Source organism: Acanthochromis polyacanthus, chromosome 20 (genome assembly GCF_021347895.1).
Source record: "Acanthochromis polyacanthus isolate Apoly-LR-REF ecotype Palm Island chromosome 20, KAUST_Apoly_ChrSc, whole genome shotgun sequence".
Taxonomy (NCBI): Eukaryota; Metazoa; Chordata; class Actinopteri; family Pomacentridae; genus Acanthochromis; species Acanthochromis polyacanthus.
In genome coordinates, this window is record NC_067132.1 from 16,300,309 (window position 1) to 16,325,076 (window position 24,768).

Consider the following 24,768-nt stretch of genomic DNA (forward strand, 5'->3'; position numbering starts at 1 on the left):
GTTCCCTTAAAATAACACTCAACAGTTAGCAGTAAATTCAGATTTTACACACTAATGGATCATTGTCATGTTGTGCTGTCTCTGATGAGTGTAAAGCATTGATAACACATCCACAACAGAGTCACACAGCGGTAATAATTTAATTTAATTTTAGTTTACTTTACTTAATTTAATTTAATTTTACTTAATTAAAATGTATTTTATTTTATTTTACTCAACTTAATTTCTTCTAATTTTTACTTAATTTAATTAAATTTAAATGCATTTTATTTGCTTTTGTTTGATTTGATTGAATTTAATTTAAATATGTTTTATTTGATTTGATTTACTTCATTTTGCTTTAATTTATTTGATTTGATTTTTATTATTTGGATTTAATTTGTTTTATTTTATTTTACTTTGCTTCATTTCATTAATTTAATATAAATAAATTTAATTTGTTTAATTTTACTTTACTTAATTTTGTATTATTTAACTTAGTTTATTTTGATTTTTTTAATTGAATTAAATGTAAATGCATTGTATTTGCTGTAATTTAATCTGACTGTTAATTTAACTGTGTTTTCTTTTCTTTTTATTGTTTTAATTTAATTAGTTTTATTTTATTTTAATTTAATTTCATTAATTTAATTCAATTTAATTTTGTGGTGTTTCATTTTATTTTATTTTAATGCATGTGTTGCCCTGCAGCATACAGCTGATATACTTGAAGGTATTGTGGCACTGAGCTGGAGGAATCTTACTTAGCTCAGTTTTTCCTTTTCTCCTTCTTCTTTTTCCTCAGTCCAAGGATTGAGCAGATTTGTTTCCAGACAGAGCACTTCTTACTTTACTCTGACAGCTTTTTATCATTGGCTTGTGCAGCGATGAAGGCGTCCTCCTCCTCCTCCTCCTCCTCCTGCTGCTCTGTTCGTCTTCATTCAGCTGAGCAGCTTCTTTCTGGAGGGCCTGACCAATCTCTTCCTTTGTGCTGAGGTTGGCTGAGGTCAGTTCTTGCATTTTTTAGTGTCAGGCCCTCCAGCTGCTAACAGAGGGCATCCTGCTCTCTCCTCAGTCTTTGGATCATCTCCTGATTCTCTTTCAGCATGGGACGTCTTCTGCACCAAGCTCTTTCTGATGGGAGTCTTGTTGTTGTTGCTGCAGTCTCCTGGTATATTTGTTCTGGGTTTGTCAGTCAGGAACTAGTCCTGTTTACACATAAACTCATCTTCTGTGGTCTCTTTCTCCGCTCTGGTAGAGAGTTGACTGACCGACTCCTCAACCGGGGTGCTTAGAGCTTCATCTATTGCTTCATATTCTCCCCTTATTGTGACCCTGAACTGGTAGATTCAGTTTTTAGTATGTTGTCATCTTGAGAAGCTTCTCAATCTTCTGTTGAAAGATTGCAGTCATTTTAAGAGAGTTGTCACCAGTTTGTTTTTATTTATGCATAAGTTCAGAAATGTTCTAATCATTAAGTCATGCAATAATATATGGACGTTTAGAGAATTAACAACTTTAAATATTCTTTTGTGGTCATTTTCTGACTTTTTGCAGTAATTTGCTTTCATTTTAGCCTGCTTTAGCTTTGTTTGTTTGTTTGTTTACAATCTTGCTTCATATCTGTCCTGTTCCACCCATAAAATATTTGCATGTGTTGGAACTTGACATCTTTATAATTTTCTGTGTGTAGCTACAGTTGGACGTGTAAGCCAGTCAGCTCCATCGCCAGCTCCTGTTTCGACCAACACGTTCACACTTCATCCCCAGTGCTCCAATTCCCTGCCGGTTTCTTGAAACACAACTTCGACCAGTTCCAGTTCACACTCACCGTCCACAGCGGAGAGCGTTCGGCTTCATCAGAGACCTTCGTCACCATAACACCAAACCTGAGCAGGTACAAGTGAATAAAACAAGTAATGATTCATACATTAAAGACATTAAAGGGGAACTTCGTTTTTTTCAACCTGGGGTCTGTTTCCATATGTAATTTCATACATGTGAGTGATGGAGAAATGAATTTTCGACATAGCTCCAGTATTTAGCCAGGCAGGCAGCTTAGCAGCTCAGCTAGCAGCTCGGCTAGCGAAAAGTATGGGGCAGCCCACAACATACTAGAGATGAGAAGTGACCGAAAACCTCCACATTACCTGGCGATCGCTCTTTGTTGTGGTCTGTATCCAAATCTATCACGTGGTTTCGGAATGAGATTTGCGTTCTAGCGTCCTGAGATTTGGATACAGAGCACAACAAAGAGCGATCGCAAAGTAATGTGGAGGTTATCGTTCACTTCTCATCTCTAGTATGTTGTGGGACACTGATTGAGACTATCTGAGCCGGTCAGTGTGGGGCAAAAGCACGTTAGGGCGGACTTTGACGCGGGGGGCCAGCTGCCCCATACTTTTCGCTAGCTGAGCTGCTAGCTGAGCTGCTAAGCTGCCTGCCTGGCTAAATACTGGAGCTATGTCGAAAATTCATTTCTCCATCACTCACATGTATGAAATTACATATGGAAACAGACCCCAGGTTGAAAAAAAACGAAGTTCCCCTTTAAGTCTGCCTGGTGTCATTTAGAATTGATTCAATAAAACGACCGTTATGTGTCTAAATCCATCCAATCCAGGAGGATGTCTGTATCTTGTCCTGAGTGTCAGGGAGACCATGTGAGCTGGGATCAGACTTTTTCTGTTACTGCCATGTGTGAAGACTGTGACATCCCTGCTGAACTCATCCAGTACAGCTGGAGTCTGTATGTGGTCAACGCTTCATCTAAGCCTGTCACTGAGGGTAAGACTAGCACATCTGGTTTCTCGTCTCTTGCAGCTGGACTGCAGTTGTTTACAAGACTATTTCTGACCTTAAATCTCGACTCTTGTGTTCTCTTCCAGTCCCGTTTTGTTCTACAGTGGATCTCACTGCTTTCTCGTCCATCATGGAGAATGCTGCCACATCCCCTCAAACACCTGAGATCTCTACCCCACACCCACCTGCAGCAAGTTCACACTCTGGTAGGTGATCAGCTGCACTGTAGCTTATGAGATAAACACCAACCTGTCACTAAAGGTCACAACTTTTTCCTCTCCACACAGGTTTGTCAGAGTCGGAGCCCTCCAGTAGTCAACCTGTCCTCACATATTCAGATCACACTGACCAGGAGGACATCATCAGTGAATCTCCAGTTGACCCTGACTCCTCTACTTACTGGGATGTTGCTTTTCCCGTGCTGGAAAGTGGCGGTGAGGGCGTTCGTCAAGGTGAGAATAATTCAACAGAAATTATTGCTGTTAAGTTTTTGGGTTTGTACCATCAAAATCAAACAGTCAGGATAAAAGAATTAAATCAAGGAAATTATTACAGTGGAAATTCAAGATGACTTATTTCTGTATTTTTGAAAAGCATAGAAATTAAAATTAAATGGAATAGAACTCAATAAAATTACAAAATAGACTAAGTTGATATGTCTAATGAGAGAAAACTAATTTCATTTTTTTAAATAAAGCGATTCAAAAATAAAATTAAGCACTAAAAATATAATTGCATATTTATCAGAATGTCACAAGTATTTGCTTTTAGTTTGTAATATTTGATCTGTTATTGGTGTTTTCATTATTTTTACATGTATAAGTATCTTTCAAACATTCAGTATTATTTCTTGAATATTGTTGACATTAAATATTAAAAAGTTACCTCATCTTATGTAAAATTAATGACAGAAAATATTTTTTAATATGTGAAATTACTAAATATTTGTGAGATGGTTATACCTCATTTTTACACATTTGTTTTCTTTTTTTCCATAATGCAAGTACAATATTCAGCCTCCTTTTAGCTGAGTTTTGGTTTCTAATTCCTCAACACAATGTCGTACTTTTTTTTTTTTTTACTCAGGTTTTTGATAAACACCTGTAATTAACCTTTGGCCAGTTGCACAAAATTTTTATATTTTTGTCCTACATTTAATTGCAATTTCAATTTGTGGCAGACTTGAGATATATTTTGGAAAAACAACACAAAATATGAAATTGCTGCAAACTCTAAAACATAGAAAGCCAAAAGCATACCTGTCCCAAGTTTTCCACAAATCAAAGTTCCGTTTAAAAATCTGACCTTGATGCAAATTTACACATTACCAACTTCTACTGTAACTTTGTCAGCTTTATCTCTGGCAAACATAAAACATGTTCGGCACTAATAGTAATCTTGCTGGCAAACTGTGGTGGAAAAACTGCAGAGAAACTTGTCATTATTGCCTCAATGTTGGTTGAAATTTGCCATTAATGGCCAAATATTTATTTGCACACTGATGTCTTTGCTGCAAATCACTTCCAAGTTTGCTACAAATCTGCTGTAACAGTTTGCTTTTGTAAGCGAAATGAGAGCTGTTACAGCAGTAAAGCTGAGGACAGTAAAACTAAAATGAGCTGAGATGTTTTATAGATAACAGCTGACACAAACAGCTCGATGAAGTAGTAAAAAACAGGAAACTGGATGACGAAATTAGCCGCCTCGCCGTCTCTGCTTTTTAAAACCTACTTTTGTATGCAGAACTTTCTTTATTCTGTGCTCTTTTCATGTGCTTAGAGTGTGTTTGTTATCATTATGTCTTCTGTGTATGATTTATGTATTTTCAGCCTGTTAATTTTTGTGTTTGAATGTGCAGAGTTGCCATCTCCTTACAGACTGTGTCTTATTGTCTCTCTTTGAACACACCGAATAGGAAGAATGGATGCAAATATGATACATCACATGATATATAGGCTCAAATATCCATGATGTATATGAATTATTTGGGCTGTTATTGCCTTCTTCTTCTGTATTTAATCTAATCCTGTCACAGATCCAGATTATGATGTTCCGTTCCCCAGTGCAGAGGAAGGAGATCCTGGGATGTCAGCAGGAAGACCCACAGGTACTCAACATATCTGTTACTGTATTCATTGTTTCCATGGGATGGTTGTTTATTTATGTGTATCCACAGGTGTAGATGGTGAGAGCTTCAGTCCAGGAGACGACTCAGTGTTTGATCCAGCGACACGACACCAAGATGAGGGCAGCAATCTGGTGGATCCTAAACCATCTCTGGTGATTCAGGAGCCGAGTTTGCTCGACTTACCTCGACACCCAGTGGACAGAGGCCTCTTCCAGTCCTACACTTACACCGGTACAATGTTCGGAAATACCACCAACAGACATTTTCTCTCTTTATGACTCAGCAATTAGTCATTATTCGCTGTCTTTGTGTGTTTCCAGGAAGCTCCTCCCCTTCGCTCATTTTCAGACCCTTCAGTCTGAAGCCGGGGAGCAGGTACATGTTGGAGGTCGCTGCCAGTAAGTTTCCACACAGGGACTGACATTTATTAAAATGCAACACTTGCAGAAGTGTCATTTCCTCCAGTCACATTTGTTCTCGCCGTGTTCTAATTTTTCACTGTGACATAAAGTCCAGCATCTCTGGAAACAGCACAACTGTGACGAGATTCAAAATCCCCTATTGCACAGTGTAACATAGTAATAATAGCATAAAAAGAAAAGCTGATTTTCATTACTTCCAGTCTTAATTTGTTTCCAATATTGTCCCTTATCTGCTCTGTGCATACACAGCCTGCAGTCTATCCAAAAGGTCCCTGAATTATTATCACATCACTGCTGCCACAGATGAATCTGTTACTGTCATTGTCACACCAAGGAGCACAGAATTTTTATTTATTTTCCATCAGTTGGTTCGTATAAAAGCTTTATCCTCAGCAAACTTGCCCAATAAAATAATTTTGATGAAACATCGTGATTCCAAGCATAGATTTGGTTAATTTTCACTTAAAATGATGATAAATAGGGTAATGCTTAATAAATTTATATGTGCACTACCAGTCAACAGTTTGGACACACCTTCTCATTCAATGGTTTTTATTTATTTTCTACATTGTGGATTAATACCGAAGACATTAAAACTATGAAAGAATACACATGGAAATATGTTGTAAACAAAAAAGTGTTAATCTACAACGTAGAAAATAATATAAAGAAATAAAAAAAGCACTGAATGAGAAGGTGCGTTCAAGCTTTTGACTGGTTGTATAAACATCTATTACTATTAATTGGGTGGTTTTTGTTTTCCCACTTGCATGCATTTAAAGAAATTGCATATTTCTAAATAAGACATAATTATCAACAAAGTTTTGGTTTCAAGATTTTAGTCCATTGCAGTGCTGTCATTTTAACACAACACTGTCATAACATAACCATATATCTGTCAAGTAAAAATATTATTTGTGGAATGAATCTTTGCGTTAACAATGCCCTTAATTTTTTGTTTTTTTCTGATGACTTCAGAACATCAGAACAGCATTCTGGGTCGGACTCAGCTGTTCCTACAAACCAAACCTGTTCCAAAGGGCATGACGTGTCAGGTGCAGCCAGCTAAAGGAACAGAATTACACACACACTTCAGCATCTTCTGCACATCAGGGAGGGAGGTAACAGTAACCTCGTTCTATATATCTGACACATTTATTGCTTATTTCACTCCTCAAAATTATTTTTTAATTACAAGGCAGCCACATTATCACTCAGCTCAGTGTTGTGGATGTTTAGAGAGGAAATAAGATGTAGTAGGTTTTATTCTTTTATCTTTGAGTTCAGTCATTCTTGAATTAAAACTTCTTCTCTTTTCTCTTTCGTAATTGCTTAATACTGCATTTATTTCTCATCCTCCATCTTTATTTCTGGTCTACAGAGCAGCAGACTTAAGAACAAACTCCATCCAGCTTGTCATCACTTTACTAAAGTGTGTGTTTGTGTGCCCTCTGTAGGATTTACTGTATGAGTACAGCTACAGAGCAGGAGGCCGACGCCGCAGGATGCTGTACCAGGGGAGAGACTTCCAGCTCTACTTCAGCCTTCCATCAGGTGACCCCAGTGATGACTATAAAGGTGAAGAGACGAACACAGACGGAAGATCATGCACATTGACACGCATTTTTGACTATTATTCAGACATTTTATTGTAGAGGTTTAATTTTTTTTCATTTTATTTAGTGAAATTCTGTATTGTTTGTTCAATAGTAACAATTTATACTGAGATCAGAAGCGGCACATCCGGGTCCGCCACCAAACCCTGTCCTGTCACAGTCCAAGTCCAACCGAGCTTCCTCAGACACACATCATCTTCCTCTTCAGGTCATGATCCTGATTTGGAGCTGTAAGTAAAAAAAAAAAAAAAATAGTAGTAATGAAGTGAAAAAGAAAGCAAACTATGGCAACAAAAAATACTATTTTTCTCATACAAATATTGCAGTTTCTGTAGTTTTCATAATTATAGTACAGAATAAATTTAGAATAAATGTGGAATCATTTTTACACGGATCATGTTTGTTTTTGACAGATTACTATTGTTTTTAGATATTATACACTCAGGAAAACACAGACATTTAACAGTTTTGTTGTGAATATATATGAACTTATTACGAATTGTACATGATATCTAATTTAACAAACAATTTGTAAAATTACAGAGCAAACTTTTTGTTTCAGTTTTTCAATGTGTGTTGCTCAATGTGTCTTTTAGAAATAATTGTAAAACAATCTGAATTTTATGGTTATTCTCAATTACATGATATTTTACATTAGTAGTCTGTTTTTGTAATGTTAATTATATTTATATGCGATTCAAAAATAGAGAAAAACATTGGTAAACTAAAAAGGAAAAAATCAGGAAAATTATAGATTGTTTTTACAATGTATGTAGCTTTCATAGGTCAAGCAATTTTCCAGCTACAGCTATGTGAACAACTAAGTACATCCAATGGAAACTGTTGACTTTTTGACACATTTAGGCAAGAAAAAGTCTAATCTACTTTGAAACGTATTAATAAAGGTGACATACTCAAACAAAGGATACAAAAAATGAAGTTTCTTGTTTCATAATCTATGTAAATGTAATAGCCAATCAGTCACACAGAAAAAGAAAGCATACTTCAGGGACTAGGCGCCTTACTGTCATTGATTCATTCATTCATGAATTCTGCATCAAGATTGGTTTAAGATAAAGCTTGAAAATTCTTGTCAAAGTCAAATAGAAGGGAATGTCCTTATTTTTTCACAGAGCTGTATGAAGCATTAGTCTGAGCAAGTCAACAACAATATCAATCTTTAAATCATGTGCAATAGGTGGTGTCATCAGTTTCTCGCTTTCTCCAGTTCAGAGTCAGGTTTGAGGAACCTGTCGGCTCTGATGCAGCTTGGAAACAGCGCAGAGATCTGTAGCTACGTCAGCCTCCTCTCCACCATCCTGAACAGACTCAGCCTGGACGCTGAGGCCAACACACAAGTACAGAGACACATGCGCAACGTGCTAATTGGCACAGTTTGTGAGCTTGAACAGGTACACACAAACCGACACAATACTTCAGTGTTAACAGATTAGCATTCTTTTGCAGGATTATTATAACATGTGATTCATTTCTAGGTTTCGGTAACAGACAGCATCTGCATCCTCGAAGACCTTCTTCAAGTTACTGATCAGGTAGTTGGATGGTTGTACTCTTTTGTGGATATTTTCATGGACAAAAATAGGCTGAAAGATGCATTCAAAAAGATGAAAACTGTTTCCTTTACATGCTTTCATCCCTTTAGGTGGCATTAATGAGTGCCAGACGAGTAACAGCTCATGTTCGGGGTGTCTCAGAGCAGTTTTCTGAGTCCAGTCCTCCACATTATACCAACCAGAAGATGCTCAGCTCTCTCATCAGCCTGCTTTCATACAGTCTTCAGGCGGTCATTAACTGCAGCTTCACACCTGAAACACCCAACTGTGCTGACATGCAAACACTGGAATCACATACTGGTAGAAAAGATCCTCCTAATGCCTGCTTACGCGACTCTTCCGCTGGTCCTCAAACTAGACAACGAAGATCAACTCCAACAGAGCAAGTGATGCAACTTGTGACTGATATTCTGCAGACTGCTTCAGACCTGATGCTGGTGAGAGAAAGCAAGTAAAAACACCTCCCCTCACTCTCCTTTTATGCAAGTCTACTGATATCCATTCTCTTTCTTTCAGAAGTCCATTCTATTCCATGAGACCAAGGAGCTCAGTGTGAGCTCTGGTCTCATCACTTTGTATGCTGCATCCCAAAACCAAACCTCCGCAGTCATCAGCAGCGGCTCAACCACTTTCCACATGCCTGAGTCTCTGATCCAGATTCTGTTTAATCATCACGGTAGAGTCACTGATCGGTTTCAGCGTCAGCCATGTGTCCTGATAGTGCTGACTGAGCTTTCCCACAGCCCTTTCACCTGGGCCAGCTCTCCTGCACAGGTGAGAAGAGGACAACATGTGGACATTCAGTCACTTAAAGGCAAGATGATGCTCATACTTACCATTCTGATTTTCAGTTGAGTGGACCAGTGGTTGACCTGAGTCTGTACAAGTGCAGCACGAAGAGGAAGATCCCCGTTCGCTCCCTCATTCAGCCGATCGTCACTGAGCTGCATCATCTACAAAGAAATGTATGTTGCTGCTTTTTCTTTTGAAATGGAAAATTAAAGGTGTCTAATGGAGTTCTCTTGCCAATGAAAGAATGCTTTGTTTTGTTTTGTTGGTTTTTTTTGCTTCAGAGGAGCTCTGTCAGTGAGTGCATCCTCCTGCACAGCCAGGTCAACTACCACAGCTTCAACATTACCCAGGAGCACTTGCAGCAGGCCATCCAGCTTACTGTGGCGTTCACACCACCGTCCACCAAGGCCTTTCCCATCATGCTACTCTTCAGGTAGACTTATAGTGGCATGTCTAGTCATTTTGTAGCTACAACCAGCTGATAGTTGGTGCTACATAGTCATTTTAATGTAAGGAATGTGGCAGAAAACTGAACCTTATGTCTGCTGTGTCAGGATGTTCGAGAGGCCAACTCCCAGCATGCATCACCTGCAGAGGGTTCACCGCTGGGAGAGCAACACAACACGTATCACTCTGCCACCATCATACCTCAGTGGTAGGATATAACTTTGTAAATAGCCACATAGAAATTCAGTCAGTGGATGTCTTTCACCTGGACACTTTTTAGTCTATGTAACTATTGTTTTCACATTTCAACTGTGCTTTTGGTAAGTGCGAAAAGAAACTGCTTTGCCCAAACCATAAAATCTTCTAGCCGCAGGGGTCGGTCACTTGGCTCTGCTCAACGCCGATTTTGGGAAAGCACCCAGAAGCAAGCACCTGAGTGAACAGTTAAGCTACAGTCTCATGGTGGACAGCAGCCTGTGTTTGTCCTGGGACAGCCAGCAGGGGGCCTGGACAAGCCACGGCTGCAGGACAGAGCAAGCGGACACAAGCCCTGCAGTCAAGTGCAGGTTAGGAATGAATGAACAGACACGTACTGCAAGAAAGAACTGGATGAAGTGGTGATTTACAGAAATGAATCCCTTCTTGCTTCTTGTTTGATTCCAGCTGCCGCCAGTTGAAGCCGCTGACTGTGATGCAGCAGCAGATCCAGAGCAACCATGAAACAGCTGATCTGGACCCATTCCTGAGGTGACCATCTACTCCTGCTTGATTTTGTATAGAAAAGAGAGTGAACAAAGTCTCTCTGTTGCTTTATCTGCGGGAGGAATTTGGGCTATGAATTTACATTGTCTACAGATTAATAGTTTGCATTTTTGAGGCTTATTTTCTTCTTCCTGTGTCCTCTCTTTGCCTCTCTAAAGCCTCAGTGCTTCCGGTGATCTGACAGTGCTGGCTGTGCTGATGTTGTGTTTGTGCCTGTACATCCCGGGGTTGGTGGCGTGTCAGAGAGCTGATGTCGTTTCAGAGGACAACCGAAGAATCCACCACCTTTCTGACAATCCTCCATCGGATCCTCATCTCTACGCCGTCACCGTCCACACTGGTCTCTGGTCTGCAGCCCGAATGAGTGCAAAGGTAAGGTCAAGAGCGCATTAATACACTAATCTTACTTTAACAGAAATACGTTTTTTATTATTTGTTTTTTCACTGTTGAATGCTATTTAATAATTTCCGAGTCTTTCCTCTGTCCACCTGCTTTTCTGGCTCAGTGGAAAGCTCTCTGAGGGGGAAGAGGGTGAGTGTAGCTCTGACAGGCTGCCAGTCATGAGGCTAGCAGAAATTCACATGACGGCTCAGGACTTCAAATGCTTTATTGATAATCAAACATAACATGGATTCATTTTGTTAACACGATTCAAAAATTCTTAGCATGTGTCTCATTCTTCAACCTAGACAAAAGCATGCGTATATTCTGTTTGATTAACTGACCTAATTGAATGTGTTTCTTCCATGCATCATCACAGAGGGAACAGCAGAAATCCACTAAAAGTGACAAGATTATCTGCATTATCATACAAACCGTTGCCTGAGTTGAGAATCATGTAGACCAAGTCCCCCTTTTCCAGCTGAAGTATTACAGCATTAGACATGTTCGCAACGTAATCAACATTTTTATCAACATTCACCATCACCCTCTTGTCATTGTGATACAAAGAAATACCCATATAATATGGAGTGCGGTACTCCCACATGGTAAATCTGAAGTAGTAGGCTCCTCTGACTGGGGCGGTGAAGAAACCTGTGTCCAGGGAGACAAACAGTCAAAAAAGAGTCAAAACGATTATTTTTTCTACAGTTCTGCAATTTCATTTAGGAGACCAAAGCAACGTGCATCTGAGAGTAGATACAACACAAGCAAGGATCTAGTCAGGAGAAAACAATCTGGATAAGTGTCATAAATAAAGTTCAAGTGTGACAATAGGACTGTGGTGCCCACAGGCAGTGCGGACAAAATAGGGTTGTTTTTTGAGGTTTCTTGCAATCTGTCAAGTGTGAAGGTATTCAGTGAAGAGCTGGGTTTTTAGTCTTTTCTTAAAGACTGAGAGGGACTCTGCAGATCAAACAGAGTTTGGTAACTTGTTCCATCACCAGGGAACCACAGAGGAGAAGAGTCTAGCTATCGACGCGCCATGTTGTGGTGGTTGTATCAGGCTCTTTTTGTTGGCCGAGCTTAGTGAACTGGAGGGAGTGTAGACCTGAATGAGAGAGTTCAGGTAATAGGGAGCTGTTTTCATTGTAGTTTTTAATGCAAATGTCAGAATTTTGAATTGTATGTGGGCAGTAACTGGAAGCCAGTGAAGTGATCTGAACAGCAGGGTGATGTGCTGTTTTTGGCTGGTTGAAAACCAGACGTGCTGCTGCGTTTTGCGCCATCTGCAGAGGTTAGCATGCAGGGATTCCTGCCAGTAAGGATCTGTTAGTAGTCGAGGCGTGATATTATGAGAGCCTATGCCAGCAGTTGTGCTGCATGTTCAGACAGGAAGAGTCTGATCTTACTGATGTTAAACAGGACAAATCGACATGACCAAGGAACAGCGGCCACATGAGTATTGTGTGTTAGTTGATCATCTATTATGACACCCAGGCTTCTCGCAGACTTTATGGGTTTTCTCACCGTAAACAAACTTTTGCTCTCGGTTATGACACAATGATGGATCTAGAGGGGTTTGATTGTGTTGCTCTCCTACATTTATGCACTTTTTGATCAGTGTTGGGGGGTAAAATAGAAAAGCACCTGAAACTGGGTTGTAGGCTTCACCAAAGTTGTAGAAGACTTTGCTAAACTTCAGCGTGATGTCTGTGTTGAAGGCTCCAACTCCTCCTGCGTCTGTAAGTCCAAGTGAGAAAGCCACCTTTGGGCGTTCTGTGGGAGACATATAGAAACTTATTTATTTTGTAAGATATTCTTTGTATATACATTGTGCTATTAAGGCTTTGAATCTCACTAAGAGCTACAAAGTATCACCTCTTTTTATTTTACAATAATTACTGCATTCATAGATTTTCAAAGCACTCTGCATAGAAGTTCCTCAGTTTGCTGCTATAATTCTCACTGCTACCAACATATTTTAAAATTTCAATAATGAGTTAATAATCTCACCTGCATTCTGTGTTTTGAGCTCCAACACCTCATTGTCAGTGGAGGTCATTCTGGCTTCCAATGCTGTGAACACATTTATCATCATTACTGCAGATTGTATTTTTGTGTCTTTACCCGAATACAGTATCTGAAAAACACAGCAAAATTAGTAAACTAATAATAGTTTATCTCACAGGAGCTTCTTTAACACGCAAAAAATAGCTTTGTGAAATAGATATAGATCCAGTTGCTGTCACTCGTATTTATTTAATTCAGCTGAAAGCAACCTACATAGTGGAATTTATAATGTATGGAATATCCATTTGCCAGTTTATTAGACATGAATATAAAATGATCAAATATAATGTCGATAAATGAATTCAAAGATTTCTTGAGCTTACCAGTGTTTGCCATCTTCAGCTTCTCTACTTCATTTTTGCTGGCGTTCAGTCTGGTCTCAAAATCTGTGATGTTTAAAGTTAAACCTCTGTGATAATGACCCACAGATTAAGCTGCTGCTCTTCACTTTTTTATGCTATTCTTATGCTACTTTTTTATGGCTTACCTGTGCTCTCCCTCTTCAGTTCCTCCACCTGCTTTTCACTCGTGCTCAGTCTGTCCTTCAGATCTGTGAACACATTTAAAGTCGCTGTTAAAAAAAAATTAATGCTGAAAATGCAAACGAGGGCTCTCATATAAACATACATAAAAAAATACATTTAAAAAATATATATATTCAGGTTTTTCACTGTCAAGATTGACAACACACTGAATATGTCCTGTATTCATCTGCTCTCTCACTTCTATCTACTGTCAGTCTGCCCTGTACGGCTGACTGTTGTTCCAGTTGAGATGTGGTTTGGCCAATTAAACCACATTAATCAGTGTGCTGTTGTGTCTATCACCTGTATTCTCTTGCTTCAGCGCTGCTATATCGCTCTGGCTGTATCTCAGCTCCACCTTCTGTTCGATGGCCATGTCTCTCAGCTCCTTCAGCTCAGCTCAGATGTCAGTGGTGATGTTAGTCTGTCTGCTGCTGTGGTTTTGAGCTTCTTTGACACCTTCTATCTCAAACGGAACATCTTCCTTCCTGTTTCCTCCTGCTGTCTCACCTTGAGCCCACGTCCAGTACAGACAGAGCAGCGATACCAGAAAACATGAAACACCCCTCATCGTGAAATATCACCCGATGAGAGAGCAAGATGCAGTGTGACACGTCTCGCTCACTTCCCCTCTTTATACACATTGGGTAAAATGGCTTTATGAGAACTGAACAGGTGTCTTTGATAGCAAAGGTCAAAATAACACCAAAGATCCTTGAACAGTGAACTGCCTTTAAGGTAAACAAGAAGAAATTAGAATGTTTTAGAAACAGTTTTAAATACTGACCTATGCTTTGGAATAAGTCCAGTCTGCTTTTTATTCCTGAGAGTTCCCCAGACTTATTTAGACTAAGCTATAAATGCTAGTTCACCCAGCTCTAATGTGCATTTCAGAAACTGTTTCATTTCAGGTTTACATAGTGCTTTATGGTGAAGATGGGACCTCACAGACGAGAGAACTACAAGTCCCAGAATGCACTCTGTTCAGGAGGAACTCTCAGGACACCTTCATACTGAGGTGAAATCAAAATTTTACCTTCAAGAAGATAAAAAATAAGATAATTTTTAAGTTTTTTTTACATCAAAAAATGGATTCTTTGTGTACTAAGCAACATTTTTTGACTTTCTAGTAATAATAATACTGCAAAGCCACATTTGCTCTGCTCATTCACTCACTCCTACTTTTTAAACTTTTTTTTTTTTTTATTCCACAGCTCAGCAGAAGGCCTGGGCCCTCTGTGGGGGGTTCACATCTGGCATGACAACTCTGGAGCCTCCCCAGAGTGGTACCTCAAACAAGTGGAGGTGTCTGAGGTAAAGCTCATCTGTTTGGTTTTCCCTAAAGATGGGAATTTCAGATGGATCTACAAGATGGTTTGCTTATCTGCTTTGAATTCAGGTGAGCAGAGGGTGTGTGAGGAGATGGCTGTTTGTCGGTCAGTGCTGGTTGGCTGTGAATAAAGGCGATGGCCGAGTGGAGAGGGAGCTGCGTGTTTGCACCGAAGGAATAGGCTTTGTGAAGGTACAGCATGAATATACACATAAAAAAATCATGTCTGAAAAGCGCAGATTTTAACATTTTTTTCTGCCTCTGTGTGATTCTGGGTCTCCATCTATATTCTTGCAGATGTTGCATCTCAAGCTCTCTGAATACATGGCTGATTTCCACATCTGGATGTCTGTGTACAGCTGCTCTTGCCCCAACTCTTTCACACACACCCAAAGACTTACCGTGTGTCTGCTGCTGCTGCTGGGTTACGCATGTGTCAATGCAGTCATCATATCACAAATGGATGATCAGGTAAATTCATAGAACCTTCGAAATTGAATATTTGTTGCATGAGAGCTACAAAACTTACAATGCAAAGGTTTCTAATTTCTTATTCGCAGTTGCTGTTTATTGACATGTCAGCTGTTTCTGTAACAACGGGACTTTTAAGTGCAGTTGCCGTGTTGCCCGGAGCAACAGTGGTATCTCTGCTGTTTCGAAGGCGTGAGGTCAAGCTGAAAGGGTCAGGGGTGCAACAGGCAAAGAGCAAAATGACTGAAAAGGACTGTTTTGAAGGTTAGAGCATCAAGATGTCTTCAGAATGAGGCTCTCCCTTCATGCATTATTCAAAATTCTTATGTAATATTTTTGCATTTTGTTGATTTTCTCTCTCAGTGAATGAATTTGAGTCCCATCTCTCCTGGAGCAGCTGTCAGCAGTGGGACAGCTACAGGAAGAAATACCAGGTTACACCTTCAAACATGATTTATTTTTCTGCCTTTTTCTGTGTCTTTGTTCTCACATCCCTGTCCTTCTTTTTGCAACTTAGGATGCAGACCTGGAGTCACTATTCACTACCTGTCCAGAAAATAAGGACACAGATAAAGAACCAGATGTGGGAAAAGAATTTGAGCTTTTAACTGAAGGCAGCAGGTTTAACAGAACCCAAAAAGCTTGTCTGAATGGTACAAGACAGGAAGATGAAGAGGAGGTTCAACAGGAGAAAGACACTCGTGAAAGATGTTCATCAGACTGGAGCTTTGAGGAAGGAAGTCATATCCAAACAGCAAGGCCTGGTCAACAGAGAGAAAAACGATCCAGACCGACATCCCAGTGGTGTCACTGTTTGGCCTGGACGCTGTGTCTGCTGTTGTCTCTCTCCTGTTTGGTGCTTTCTGCAGTGCTGGGAATGAGGTAGTAGATGGATGATTGCGAAATGATGTCTAATATGTGCATGCGTTTGTGTCACACTGTAACTGTGTGTTCTCGTGCCAGATTCAGCAGCAGCAAGGCTCTGCTTTGGATTCATTCTTTTTTCTTCTCTCTGACGTCTTGCATCTTCCTCGTCCAGCCAGCTGTGGTAATTTAATCGCTTTTGTCAACTATATGCATTTCAAATAAACACTAATATAGCCCTGATCTTTGATTAAAATTACCGCTTAATTGTTTTTCTTTTCCAGATACTTACCGCAGCCGTGACTGTCTCCTGCTGGTACAGAAAACGATCCGACTTTTATAGTTTTTCTAGTCTTGAGGCTTTAAAAATGTCGAGACACACTTATCAACCAGAAGAGCAAATCACATCATCTACTTTCCCCCAGAGAAGACGCTCATACCTTGAGAAGGTGATACCCAGACTCTGTTACAGTTTCATCTCTTCTGTTCTTTTTTAATCCAATTTCAACTACTTTTTGATTGACAGCTGCTCGGAGCTCGTCAGCGAGCTCGGTTCCTGCGTGTCGTGCGCCCACCTACTCCGGCTGAGTTGAGAAAAAATCGTAGGAAGAAAAGAAGAGATGCTCTCATGCATAAAACACTGAGGTGTGTGTGTGTGTGTGTGTGTGTGTGTGTGTGTGTGTGTGTGTGTGTGTGTGTGTGTGTGTGTGTGTGTGTGTGTGTGTGTGTGTGTGTGTGTGTGTGTTTGTACATGTACATGATTTAAAGCTGTATTAGGAACTCGGTTTTCTTTGTCGTGTAGGGATTTGTCTCTCTGCGTCTTCATGCTTCTCCTGATGATGTGTATTACCTACAGCAGCTCATTCAGTGACCATTACCACCTCAACAGAGCTGTTAGAAGACATTTTATGGGGTAATTACTGCAGACATATGTCATATCTGTCTCCATCAATGCCATTCACCTCTAACACATGGAAAAATCTCATGTTTACCCAGAAATCATGGTAATGCTTTTATGTCTGTACAAATGCATGAGGACTGGTGGAAGTGGACACAGACAAGTCTGCTTGATTTACTGTACAAGAGTGCATCATCCAAAACAGAGGTAAACTATGACCAAAAGCTCTAAAGCAAACTCGATTTTATGTAAAGCGTATTGACAGAAAACAGTTCTGACCCACCCTGTCAATAACTATGCAAATAATTTACCACCACCCTACACATGAGCCTTTTCAGTCCAATGAAAATATATTTGAAGGAAAGACCTTATTGTATATCAACATAAACCCAAACCAAATTTTTTTGTATGCTGTTCAACAGTCATATATTGTGATTGGAGATCCAATCCTGCAGAAAATGGAGGTGTCCGACACATTTCAGATCCAGGTAAGTAACAAAAGTTGCATTTAGGTGCAGTATTCTACCACTTATTTAACCTTTTCTAACTCATTATATGAAGGTTAGAGTAAAATTTCTTGAATTACCCAAAAACTGTTCTTAGAGAGGATTTATTTTGACTTTGTATACATTAAAACATATTTTCCATATAAACTAATCAACAGGTTATTTTTTCAGCAGGTTATTGTAATCTATTGTTTGTGAAACAACAGCAATGTACACCTAGATGTTATTGATCTCTTGTGTTTTACCTTAATTACGAGCAAATAATCAGTCGCAGGGCTCTCAAGACGTCATTGAATTCCTGTATATTGCAGTAAAACACCCCTGCAGAGAGTGCTGTTTCACAAAGATGAGCCAATATGCACTTACTCAGTTACCAATTTATTAGGTACGCCCAGTTAAAAGTAATGCATCCTAATACAAGAGTCCTGCAATAAGTTCTACCTTTATAATGCTCATTTTTTTGTTTCAGAGAAGTGTTGAACTACGTTTTCATTTTAGCTGATCTTCATTTTTTAAAGTAGGATGGACAAAATGACAGAAAAATGCTGCACAGTAGTCAGTGGTTAGCAATGTTGCCTCACAGTTAGAAGATCCCCACTTCCCGGCCGGGACATGGGATCTTTCTGCATGGAGTTTGCATGTTCTCCCTGTGCATGCGGGGGTTTTCTCTGGGCACTCCGGCTTCCTCCCACAGTCCAAAAACATGCTGAGGTTAATTGATGACTCTAAATTGTCGGTTGTGAATGTGATTGTTTGTCTCTATACGTAGCCATGTGATAGACTGGTGACATGTCCAGGGTGTCCTCTGCCTTTACCCTAAATCAGCTGGGATAGGCTCCTAATGAGGATTAAGCGGTGTATAGATAATGGATGGATGGAAAGTGACAAAAACACCTCTTTTAATGCCATATAGTTCAACGGCACCACAGACAGCTGCATCCAAAATCCTCCAGAGAGATTATAAAGCTGAATCATCTTGTCTTTAAAAGAGTTCCATTGAACCTGAACATTATAACCTTCATGATTTATTGCTGGAGTGTTGCTGCTGATTATGTTGCATTAGTCCTGTGGCAAATTTCAGTATCGTTCAAGGTTCAGATTGCTAGTATTGTGTTTTCCACATATTTGACTAAATATGTGTTGATGCTTTGGCAATATTGCCTCTTGATACTTTCATTCCTATAAAACCCTTTAAAATGTACTAAAATTTAAATCTTATACCTACTGCTGTCACACCGTTTACTGTTTATTCGTGTACCTTCTATTTCACCTATGTATTTAAATTCTGACCGTCTGCGTGCTATGTATGTGTTGCTTATTCTTGTCGGGGTGCAGAGTATCCTTTTAACACACATTCAAATCTCCCAGATTTCCATGGTAACGCTGCCAAGGCTATGTGGTCCCCTGGGCTGCTACTCAGGACTGAATGCCACGGTTGGCTCAGGCCACACAAAGTGAGAAGTACACAGTCACACACATGATGGAAACAATTGTTATCTCAGTTTTTCCAAGTGAAGCTGAAGTACTTTCCTGTTTGACCAACTCTGAATTCATCACCACACTCAGTTCTGCTCTTCTACAGATCTGACGCTGCATCAAAACTGGAGCTTCTGCGTTCAGGTGGCTGGCCGGGTGGACAGACGATGGCCCTGAAGGTTCAGTTCACCTTGTACAGCCCTGCAACAAACTTGTTCACCAGTGTGGCGCTGCTCACTGAGCAGAGCCCCACCAGAGTCCTGCTGCCTTCTGTCAAAGTCCAGTCAGTCAGAGTGTATCACACTGCTGCTCTCTGGGACTATGTTATTACGGTCTGCCAGGTAGAATGTTTTTTTTTTTTTAATCTCAGTGAGTTTTTAACACTATCATAAAGCTGACGAAGCAACATCGAGGCTAAAGTTTACAACACACACTACAGATGAATCAAACAAATGACAATGTAAGGGATAACTTTCTTAAACAGCATTCATTTTTTGACAGTTTGGTCAATATTTGTGCAACACTTCTGTCACTGAAAAGGGAAATGATCTTTTAAACCTTATGTTGTCCTGCGGGTCAAATTGACCCATTTTAAAGTTTGAAAATGTGGAAAAAAATATAGTTTCACAGTAACACTTCTGATGTCCACATTTTCAGCATTTTTGGGAAATTTTTGAACATTTTTTTGGTGGAAAAAAGAAATGTTTAAGAACATTCAGAAAAAAACAACCAAAATCCAGCGAATTTCACTGAATTTTGGTAGATTTTTTTGTGAATGTTCTTAAAGAAATATTAGAAATTCTACGTGTGTGTGTGTGTGTGTGTGTGTGTGTGTGTGTGTGTGTGTGTGTGTGTGTGTGTGTGTGTGTGTGTGTGTGTGTGTGTGTGTGTGTGTGTGTGTGTGTGTGTGTGTGTGTGTGTGTGTGTGTGTGTGTAATTTAAGTTTTTTTTTAAAAAAAAGATTTTTACTCATTTTTTGAAAATATTTACAAGAATTTTCTTGGGCGATTTTTTTTTTAAATAAAACTTTTAAGGGAAACTACGTAGGAAACTTTTAAGGAATTATTGGAATTTTCTTCCCGAAGGTTTTGCAAATTTTCAGAAATTTAGGGATTTTTTTTGCTGAATTTTGATTTTTTTTTAGACAAGGAAACTATTATTTGGTGCCCGTAAATGAAGACAACAGGATAGTTAAGATGCATTTTACATTGATTTTTTTTCACAAAATGACATTTTTAATGTTGAATACTATCTTTTTAATTTTTCCCCTTATGATTATTTTCTTGTGCATTAACACTGTATATTTTGCAACATGTAGTTATATTTTATGGTTGTTGATATTTTTTTCCTCCTTGATCCTAGCTTTTCTTCTTCGTCATGTCTCTTCTACAACTCTGTCTTCAAGTGTCTAATATATCACAGCAGGGGCTGATGGGATACTTGAGGAAACTTTGCAACTTGGTGGAAGTAAGTCCACTAGAAGGAAAAACAATTATTCCAACATTATTTTTCCACCACAATTAAAAGACACGGCTTCAACATACAGTACACAGCTGCGCAAACTGGGCTACACACACAAACGCAAACAGGATCACAATGACCTTGCCGAAAGGGTAAAGTAACCTGTAGCTGTTAAACCAACATACCTGTCAGGAAAAGTACACAGGGAAAAATATGTGAAGGTCAATGTTAAGTTTGAAGTGTGCCTGATTATGCTTTGGTGGTGCAGAAACGTACCTCAATTTCTCACCGTTTCCCTCTTTTGCAGGTCAGTCTGCTGATGGCGACTATAGTGTATTATGTCTGTCACATCTATCACTCCGTTGTTGTCATGGAAGTTGTGGAGCTGCTGCAAAGACGCAGCTACAGAGGACATGTTGATGTTGGCCTCCTGGCTACCTGGGAACAAGTGAGAGAAAACAAAGGAATGCAAAATTAAGAATACATGCTTGCGCTGCTTAATTCCTTACAACACCTTCCCCTGGAAAACAAAAAAAAAAAACGAATCTTAATTAGGAGTAATTTCCTGACATAGCATTATTAAAATAGTAATATTGTTGTACACCATGGATCTTGCTTTTGACAGATAATAAGGACCAAAATCTCTCTCTTTGTCTCTGCAGTGTATTCGTACTCTGCGGGGCATTATGGTCTTCCTCCTCACTGTGAAGTGTGCGACTGTGCTGAGGCTGAACAGGACCTTGACTGTCTCTGCTGCACTATTTTCCCACTCACTCTCCAGCCTCTTATGGCCAGCGGTAAACACATCACACAGCAATTGTACTAGTTAGGAAAGGTTCTCGCTCGAAGCAGCACAATACACTCACTGCTTGATTTCCAATAGCATCATTAATATGTCCTGAGAGACTGGAAAAGTGCAGAAAAAAACCTACAGGCATTGTTTGCACTTTGGAGATGCTAAGTGCCACATCCTCCAGTGCAATGCGGATATTACTTCTCTAGATTTTCTAGCTTTCTGATACCTATATGTACTGTTATTTTTTACATTTATAAAGTGGAGATCTGGTTAGAAACAAATAACTGACTGCACAAACAGGGACTAGAATGCTGCACCTTCTCTGCTAGATTTCAGGTCTGATCCTGCTGGTGGCGCTGTCCTGTGTGGGGCATCTGCTCGACCCACAGAACTCCTGGTCCTTCGGCTCTGTTCTCAGCACCGTTTGGACTCTGCTCTGTCGGCATCGAGGCCTTGGAGTCGACAGGCACCTGTTATTCTCTGGGCGTGATCTCTTTTACTACGGAGTTTTATGTCTGACCTCCACTTTGGTGTGGGCAGCAATGGTACAAATACATTTCAGAAGTGGCATTTTTTTCCTTTGTAAAATTTGTGACTGAAAGGACAAGAACTGGCTAGTTTAGAATACATTAAAGGAAAGTGTGTGTTCATTTAGGGAGGGCTGTTAGCAGGAGTACAATGCAGTATTCTTACTAATATTTTATTTGTATATAATCACTAGCATCTGCGAATAATTGTGTTGTGATTTGTTTCAAATGAACCAGTTATAACCACAGAGGAAGCTGGTCCTCTTTAATGAAAATTGATTGCATTGTCATGTTTCTAGAGTAACTCAGAGTGGTCAGACCTAACGCTGGCTCTACAAAAGTTCTTTCAAAGAGGGTTTCATGGTTCATTCATCGGTTTTCCTACATGTTTGGACCTCCTGCTAGATGCTACTAGATCCTACACCCTGGTTCTGAAAGTCCATCATCGTTGTCCTCTAACTGCCATGTGTGTGTCTTACAGGTGATCGCTGTGGTGTCTTCACTGGCCAGAGCTATCAAAAGATGTCAGAACAGGAGGAATGTCTTCACCATGGCAGAACTGGCCAGCTACATTAGACAGAGAGTGTCTGAGTTCACTGGGAGGCAAAGACGGGCATCAACCAGTAACCATGAGGAGGGGAGGGTAAGAAAAAAGCTGCTTAGTCCTTCAAAACAGCAGAATGTCCGTGTTTATCATTTTTAAATTACATATACTGTCTATATCAATGTGAAATTGTCTGCCTGTAAACAACCTAGACTGCTGTCATGGTTACTAACTCTTTTTGTACCTCCAGAAATGCTCCAGCTGCACATATTCAGAAGTATGCAAATGTTCTTTTTTCAGATGTATTACCTTGAGGAGTTTGAAAGCTCAGTGGATGAGCTGCTGTTTAGACTCAACGCTCTCTCCAGCAGCCTGCACCACACTTTACCCCCTAAAGCCCATCGCTACAGAGAGGAGGACAGTCCGGTCAGTTCATCCATATCTGAGCCACAGGTGACCCAGCCTCAAGTCGAACACGAAGACACCTGCATACATTACCAACCAAACATTTGCAATGTAATGTAAAACCGATGCTGCATGCTTCTGTTAGCGCGCTGTATTGTCACAGATGATGGTGAAAGATGCTGCTGGTATTGGTGACCACAGTGTGTCCAATCTTGGAGAAACCCCAACTTCACCACACCTGGTCAGGTAAAGGAATTAAACTAGCAAAAGATACACATTGTTCAGAAGATATTAAGATATGGTAAATTAATTAATGTGACTCTTTAATCTTCACCAGCTCTCAGGTTAAACTAAACATCCTGCAGGTCCTTCAGCAGAGAAGCAAAATGAGACACAACCCCTCCTCGGATTATAAATTAAAGGGTGATTGCTGTCTGTCTTGTCCAGAGCCACCATCACTTAAAGGACTTTGGAAAGGAGATGTTCTTGAGAAGCAAGCTGACCAACAGAGTAAAACAAATGACTGGTTAAGGGAAACTCAGCCCGCCCATAGAGAGGTGGTGGTGGAGGTTCTAGTTCATGATGATCCTGGGAAAGTAGAGCCAGATATCCACTAGAGCTCTAGCCAGGAGATTTTCTGTGCTGTAAAAATTTATAGAATATCACGATATTGTTTGGAGCCAATGTCTTGTTTTCTGTTTTGTTTGATAGGTTATGTGTAAAAATCATTAAATCCCTCTCTGGTCTTTCATTAAACCCAGAAAAACTAAACTCTTTGTTTTAAAGCTACACTACTGTCCAAAGATTTGGGGTCACCTAGACAATTTCATGTTTTCCATGAAAACTCACTTTTATTCATATGGTAACGAAATTGCACAAGGGTTTTCTAATCACCAGTTAGCCTTTCAACACCATTAGCTAACACAATGTAGCATTAGAACACAGGAGTGATGGTTGCTAAAATGTTCCTCTGTACCCCTATGGAGATATTCCATTAGAAATAACCGGTTTCCAGCTAGAATAGTCATTTACCTGCAACCCTTTTGAGGATTAAGTGGTGTATAGATAATGGATGGATGAATGGACTATTTCACCCCACTATAAAGCACGATGAGATCAGACAGTTCTGTTATGTAGCTCAACCTAATTAATTTCATGTTATTGTAAAGACCGTATTGACCTATACTATTAACAACGAAAACCCCCAAAGTAATTTGATTATAATCCGAACAGGCTAAGACCCTGCAGCATGAATAATTATGGGAACAACCTGACTGACTTAAAACAAAGTTGACCCTACAAAAATACGATTTCCTGACTCTCCTAAAATGCAAGCGTTTGATTGTTTTTGTGCATTTTTCCAACCATATGAAGCAGGTATGGAAAATTGATGAAGGGAAGCTTTAATAATTCTGTTTTTTTTTCAACTGACAAAGGAAATTAAATCTGAAATAAGTATTTTTATTCTAAGCAGTTAAAAATGCACATGCATTTTAGCTGCATTCAGTCATCAATGTGGAATACTCCATATTTATTTTGCAAAAGCAAGTTTGTTGGCAGATTTGTTTAGAATGTAGCACGGTAAAGCTTTTTGTAAATGTAATATCGTCTGTGGTATTGTAGTGCACACAGGAAGCTCCACCTCCACAAGGCAGACTGAATATATGACTTCAAGATGTTTCTTTTTGATAAGAGCTTTTCTCTCTAAACACTCAGTGTTAAGTGGTGATTAGGCCACAAATAACGGATTATGATGGATAATATTGTCTGCGTATATTGGGTGAAGATGGGCACAATTAAGTAAACTATTAAAGTTTGCATACAAAGTGCAGTTTATTTGCTCCACTGTCCTGCTCACCAGTCAGAGCTCTGAGTGTGAGCAGGAAACAATCTGAAGCGTCCAATAGCGTCGGTCAACGTCTCAGCCTCAGGAATTGAGTGGCGACTTGTAATTGGACGACGGCGGATGATGGGAGCCAATCAGAACGT

General features: G+C 39.7%; 2 protein-coding genes across 2 annotated transcripts in view; one reads left to right on the forward strand and one right to left on the reverse strand.

Moving 5' to 3' along the window:
* Window positions 1–23,550, forward strand: part of LOC110948446 (polycystic kidney disease 1 like 1) — a 29,780-nt gene extending 6,230 nt beyond the window's left edge. The window contains exons 9-51 of the mRNA XM_051940515.1: window positions 1,673–1,876; window positions 2,603–2,766; window positions 2,868–2,987; window positions 3,069–3,233; window positions 4,817–4,888; window positions 4,958–5,140; window positions 5,230–5,307; window positions 6,310–6,452; window positions 6,789–6,909; window positions 7,042–7,177; window positions 8,176–8,359; window positions 8,444–8,500; window positions 8,611–8,958; window positions 9,038–9,295; window positions 9,373–9,486; window positions 9,595–9,746; window positions 9,868–9,968; window positions 10,128–10,326; window positions 10,424–10,507; window positions 10,681–10,894; window positions 14,413–14,519; window positions 14,716–14,815; window positions 14,901–15,023; window positions 15,129–15,302; window positions 15,392–15,566; window positions 15,666–15,736; window positions 15,820–16,184; window positions 16,266–16,350; window positions 16,451–16,615; window positions 16,693–16,811; window positions 16,969–17,079; window positions 17,163–17,271; window positions 17,487–17,552; window positions 18,939–19,024; window positions 19,153–19,387; window positions 20,409–20,513; window positions 20,815–20,955; window positions 21,170–21,304; window positions 21,633–21,848; window positions 22,312–22,473; window positions 22,675–22,827; window positions 22,925–23,025; window positions 23,117–23,550. Coding sequence (XP_051796475.1) covers window positions 1,673–1,876; window positions 2,603–2,766; window positions 2,868–2,987; window positions 3,069–3,233; window positions 4,817–4,888; window positions 4,958–5,140; window positions 5,230–5,307; window positions 6,310–6,452; window positions 6,789–6,909; window positions 7,042–7,177; window positions 8,176–8,359; window positions 8,444–8,500; window positions 8,611–8,958; window positions 9,038–9,295; window positions 9,373–9,486; window positions 9,595–9,746; window positions 9,868–9,968; window positions 10,128–10,326; window positions 10,424–10,507; window positions 10,681–10,894; window positions 14,413–14,519; window positions 14,716–14,815; window positions 14,901–15,023; window positions 15,129–15,302; window positions 15,392–15,566; window positions 15,666–15,736; window positions 15,820–16,184; window positions 16,266–16,350; window positions 16,451–16,615; window positions 16,693–16,811; window positions 16,969–17,079; window positions 17,163–17,271; window positions 17,487–17,552; window positions 18,939–19,024; window positions 19,153–19,387; window positions 20,409–20,513; window positions 20,815–20,955; window positions 21,170–21,304; window positions 21,633–21,848; window positions 22,312–22,473; window positions 22,675–22,827; window positions 22,925–23,025; window positions 23,117–23,396 — 6,481 coding nt within the window. The 3' untranslated portion in view covers window positions 23,397–23,550. The remainder of the gene's footprint in view (window positions 1–1,672; window positions 1,877–2,602; window positions 2,767–2,867; window positions 2,988–3,068; window positions 3,234–4,816; window positions 4,889–4,957; window positions 5,141–5,229; window positions 5,308–6,309; window positions 6,453–6,788; window positions 6,910–7,041; window positions 7,178–8,175; window positions 8,360–8,443; window positions 8,501–8,610; window positions 8,959–9,037; window positions 9,296–9,372; window positions 9,487–9,594; window positions 9,747–9,867; window positions 9,969–10,127; window positions 10,327–10,423; window positions 10,508–10,680; window positions 10,895–14,412; window positions 14,520–14,715; window positions 14,816–14,900; window positions 15,024–15,128; window positions 15,303–15,391; window positions 15,567–15,665; window positions 15,737–15,819; window positions 16,185–16,265; window positions 16,351–16,450; window positions 16,616–16,692; window positions 16,812–16,968; window positions 17,080–17,162; window positions 17,272–17,486; window positions 17,553–18,938; window positions 19,025–19,152; window positions 19,388–20,408; window positions 20,514–20,814; window positions 20,956–21,169; window positions 21,305–21,632; window positions 21,849–22,311; window positions 22,474–22,674; window positions 22,828–22,924; window positions 23,026–23,116) is intronic.
* Window positions 11,113–14,492, reverse strand: LOC127531367 (adiponectin-like). The gene is made up of 6 exons (XM_051940513.1): window positions 13,805–14,492; window positions 13,465–13,527; window positions 13,301–13,363; window positions 12,921–12,983; window positions 12,555–12,683; window positions 11,113–11,558 (listed from the first exon to the last, which is right to left on the reverse strand). Exons 1-6 carry the CDS (start codon window positions 13,875–13,877, stop codon window positions 11,278–11,280), a joined length of 672 nt encoding a protein of 223 aa, XP_051796473.1. The 5' UTR covers window positions 13,878–14,492; the 3' UTR covers window positions 11,113–11,277.
* Window positions 23,551–24,768: the final 1,218 nt, after the last annotated feature.

Excerpts from the sequence above, each read along its gene's own strand:
- LOC127531367 (XM_051940513.1), bottom strand. The coding sequence starts at position 13,877 with ATGGCCATCGAACAGAAGGTGGAGCTGAGATACAGCCAGAGCGATATA. Across the intron at positions 13,364-13,464 it reads ACTGAAGAGGGAGAGCACAG|ATTTTGAGACCAGACTGAAC; the intron begins GTAAGCCATAAA and ends TAAACATCACAG. Across the intron at positions 12,984-13,300 it reads GCTGAAGATGGCAAACACTG|CATTGGAAGCCAGAATGACC; the intron begins GTAAGCTCAAGA and ends ATGTGTTCACAG.